This window comes from Buceros rhinoceros, unplaced genomic scaffold, assembly GCF_000710305.1.
Source record: "Buceros rhinoceros silvestris isolate BGI_N320 unplaced genomic scaffold, ASM71030v1 scaffold12363, whole genome shotgun sequence".
NCBI classification, from domain to species: Eukaryota; Metazoa; Chordata; class Aves; order Bucerotiformes; family Bucerotidae; genus Buceros; species Buceros rhinoceros.
In genome coordinates, this window is record NW_010403057.1 from 361 (window position 1) to 4,211 (window position 3,851).

The following is a 3,851-nucleotide window of genomic DNA, read 5'->3' on the forward strand; positions in this document are numbered from 1 at the left end:
GATGTGAGAATGCCGGCGGGCTGAGACCAAGGCTTTGCCTTCTGCGAGGTAAAGCCAGGCTGCACGCACAAGTGATGCCGGATGAGGGATGTGTTCCCTACTTCCCGTCAGCAGGCAAGTTTTTAGCCATTTCCAGGAAAGCTTCGTCACGTGCCACAGTCACCTGGAAGGCAAATGGCATCACACCACACACATCCCCTGCCTCCCTCGTTCCCCAGCTTTTACTGACGAGCACGGCGTCATCGGTGGGGAGTCGGTCCTTGGATGCTGCCCTGCTCCCGTGGGGAGGTGGGAGCAGCGTGAGAAGCGGAGGCGGCCTTGGCGCTGCGTAAGCACTGTGCGGCAGCGGTTAAAACATCACCGTGTTTTAAACACTGTTTTGGTCGCCAGTCTAAAAGACATCACCCCACAACCTGCTGTGAAGAAAATCCGCTCTGTCTCAGCTAAAACACGTACGGTGTCAAAATAATAATCTTTCAGAATTGTCCTGCAATTTTTATTTTGCCTGACCTGTTTATTTTCGGAGGACACAAAGTCTAATTGTTTACAGTAGGAGAAATTGGGCTTGGGGACGTACAGTAGATTGTAACGGGGAAGTTTATGAGCGTACAGGGAAATGTGGGGTTTGTCAGTTCTAGTGGCGTGAATTAAGAATATGGCAACACGGTATGTTGGCCCGGCTTGCCTTTGTATTTAGAATGGAAATGGCCATCGTAGTTTTGTTAGAGCAGCGTTTTATGAACGGGAATAATACTGCCCTCAGTTTAATCCTTCACACTTTGGAGAGGAAGGACACGGTGTTACAAAGGCTGAAAAAATAAGCTCTCAAAAGATGAGCAATAGGCAATCTAGATAAAAGTGGTAAGTGATTGTTAGTCTTTGGAATCTTTGTTTTAAGTTAAGCACCAGTGGTTCGTGTTATTACTTTTGAGAAAAACCATGAAGCAGAGGAGAGAGAGTAACTTTTTTCCAAAAATAGTAAGTTAATAAGGCTATTTGTTAGTGGTGGCTTTTAGTGAGACCTCGGATAAAACAAGGATTAGGCTGTTCATTGTTCCTAAGATACTGAATAATCTGCATATTAGCACCTGACACACCGCGACCACCTCCTGTCAGCTGCCCCCGACCCTCACCCTGGATGGGGCACTGAAGTCATAAGCCGAGACTTACCAAAATTAAATTCCGTGTAATTGCAAAGATACTGAAATGAGCAGCATTAAAGGCCTTCACCTGTCTCAGTGTAAAGAGAACAAATTACAAAGAAGGGCCACAGTGCAGGAACGTGCCGGGAGGCTGATCACGACCGAGGAGTGGCTCTCCAAATTACTGAATTAGCACTTTTTTCCACCTGTGAGTGAGAACAGTGTTAATTGTGCGGGGCTAAAGGGCGATGGCAGAAAAGAAGGTCTGGAAACAGAAGGTGTACAGGAAGGGTGAGAACAACATTCCAGTCGGAAGGTGATACTGAATCACTGCCGTTGCAAAATCCTAAGAAAGCAGGCGAGGTATCGGAGCACTTACAGTGGGTGTTTAACCAACGTGTCGTGAGCATAGTGGTGGAAGAAAACAGGAGCAGTTCCTTGCTTTAGGGAAGGAGAAAAAAGAAGGTGTTTTAAGTACACACAAGCTTCTAAATGTGATCTTGGCCACATACGAGGTTTCAGAGTAGATTTAGAAGAAATAAGGAGAAATGTGATTAATTTGAGCAACCTGATAGGGTGAAATATGTCCCTGCCCTCAGCAGGGCCTTGGGACTAGATGATCTTGAAAAGTCCCGTCCAGTCCAAACCATTCTAACAGGGGCTGGAGCTCTTTGTTTTGACGGTGCTGCAGAAGAAAACACACTGTGTAGGTGCGCTTGGCTGCAGGACGGGGCAGGTGGGTTGATCTTCGGCTGACGACAAGCTCAGGTGTGTCTGTGCAGAGCGATGCAGCTGCAAAATATCTAACCCCAGCGTCTGTTAAGACAGACAGTTCTCAGCGGCGATGAGGACCTGTTGCTGTCACCTACAGAGGGATGAGGAAAAGCGGTCGCTGGTCTCCCGTGCTGAGAGTAGCTGAGACTGGCCCAGCTGCCCACGAGTGACTGGCCAAGGGAGAGTGTTCCTTGGGAGATGGTGTTAGGAGAGCTCGTCGGCTTCAAGGAAGAAGTAGCAGCGTGAAGACTTCGAGGTGGTAGCGGCTGCGGTGTGTAAGTGCAAAGGGGAGGAGGAAGGGGAATACTGGAGAAGGTCAAACTGCTGCAAAGGAGCCATTGATGCCACTGGCTAAATTAAAGCAAACCCGCGTGATTTGTGTTACGTGCCACTTGAGTAGTGGTTGGCATTAAAATACCCAAAACCAGAATGAATTATTACCGTCACTGTTATAAAATAAACCCTTTAAAATATGGTGAAAGCATGTTTTTGAAGTTAAAATTTGCCAAGTACTCGCTAGTGAGGAAATACAAATGAAATGCTCCTAATAAACCCGACTTTACGTATTTCTGGCTACATTTCTGTGCTGCTAATTGCAGGGGATCAAAATCCCTGAGTCCTGTGTTGGGAAAAATCATTAATTGTATTCCTCAAATATTTATATATTTATTGTCTTTAAGATTCTGTGTTCTCTTGTGCCTTGAGTTCTCTGTTTTGCTCTTTTTCTCTGCTTCTAGAACTGGCTGTTGTTTCACATCTCTCTCACAGTTCCTCATCAGAATCTGTATTTACCTATTTTAATTAGGGCTATAGTATGTTACAGAAACAACGATAGCCCAAGAAGTACAAATATTTAACGTATTTTTCTAGCTCCCTTTAAGTATGTGTGTGAACTGCACGTGTATCAACAGGCAGGATTGATTTTCAGCAGGGAACTTACGGAGCGTTAAAAAAATCGCCTGAGCACCTAGATTTGATTTGCTTCAACAGCGACACACTCGAGTTTGTAATTTAAATTAAGTTATTGGGAGGCAACTGTACGCGTTGCTCAACAGAAGCAAAACTTGTTTTTCTGGTGGGTGTGGCTGCTGCTACTGACATTTAAAGAACACGAGTCGCCTGAAATAAAAGGCGTCAGCAAGTGTCTTAGGTATTGTACCAGCTTTTTTTTCCCCTCAGTGTTGTTCTGTATTGAAAAATTCTTGCAATTTATGTAAAAAATATTTAAGCTTTTATCTGGTTAGAATAAGCAATTTGTAGATTATACCTTAGCAAAAAATAAACGGAGGGCTGAGCAGAACGTCACTCGTGGATCTGCTTTAAAAGCTACTTTTCCCTTTCCGATGTTCACTGTTCTAAACATAGGTGAAAGATATTTTTATAATTGTCCATTATTAATAGCTAGGAAAAGCAGAAGAAATAACAGATAATAAATTAGTTTGTATTAGTTAATGTTGATGTGTTTTGATATTTCTTTAGTAAAACCTGTTTATTCTATAAGATGAAACAGTATTTTAGGTCATAGACGAGACCAAGTAAAAAATGTTAAATGTGACCTTCTGTGTTGTCAGCCGTGGTGAGAATGCTAAAACCTGCGAATAAGAATGTTCGGGGGAAACGTTTTGTCTGACATTAGAATGTTTTTAAAAAAAAAGACTTAAAAATGTGAGTTCTGAGTCCCGGCTCAGCAGCGGGAAGCGGTGTGACAGTGGCGGCTCCCAGCAGGTGTCTGCAGGCTGCTCTGAGGCGTCGGGGGACAGAAGCGTCAGCGCTGCCGCTGCTCTGTGCCAGGCGCCTGGTGCCCTGTGGCCGCTCTGGTCTGTGGGGCTCGGACAGGCTGTTACCGATCGTCTCGGCTTTGGCAAACGGGGCGTTGTAAGGGGTGTGTTGTGACCGGAGTTCTCCTTGCTTGGCTTTTTCAGAAAAGAGCGGTTG

At 44.9% G+C, this 3,851-nt stretch overlaps 1 protein-coding gene across 1 annotated transcript in view; it reads left to right on the plus strand.

Moving 5' to 3' along the window:
• The first annotated feature begins 1,390 nt into the window (after window positions 1-1,390).
• Window positions 1,391-3,851, plus strand: part of LOC104490562 (UPF0392 protein F59C6.8-like) — a 5,735-nt gene continuing 3,274 nt past the window's right edge. The window contains exon 1 of the mRNA XM_010132861.1: window positions 1,391-1,458. Within this exon, the coding sequence (XP_010131163.1) occupies window positions 1,391-1,458 (68 nt within the window). The remainder of the gene's footprint in view (window positions 1,459-3,851) is intronic.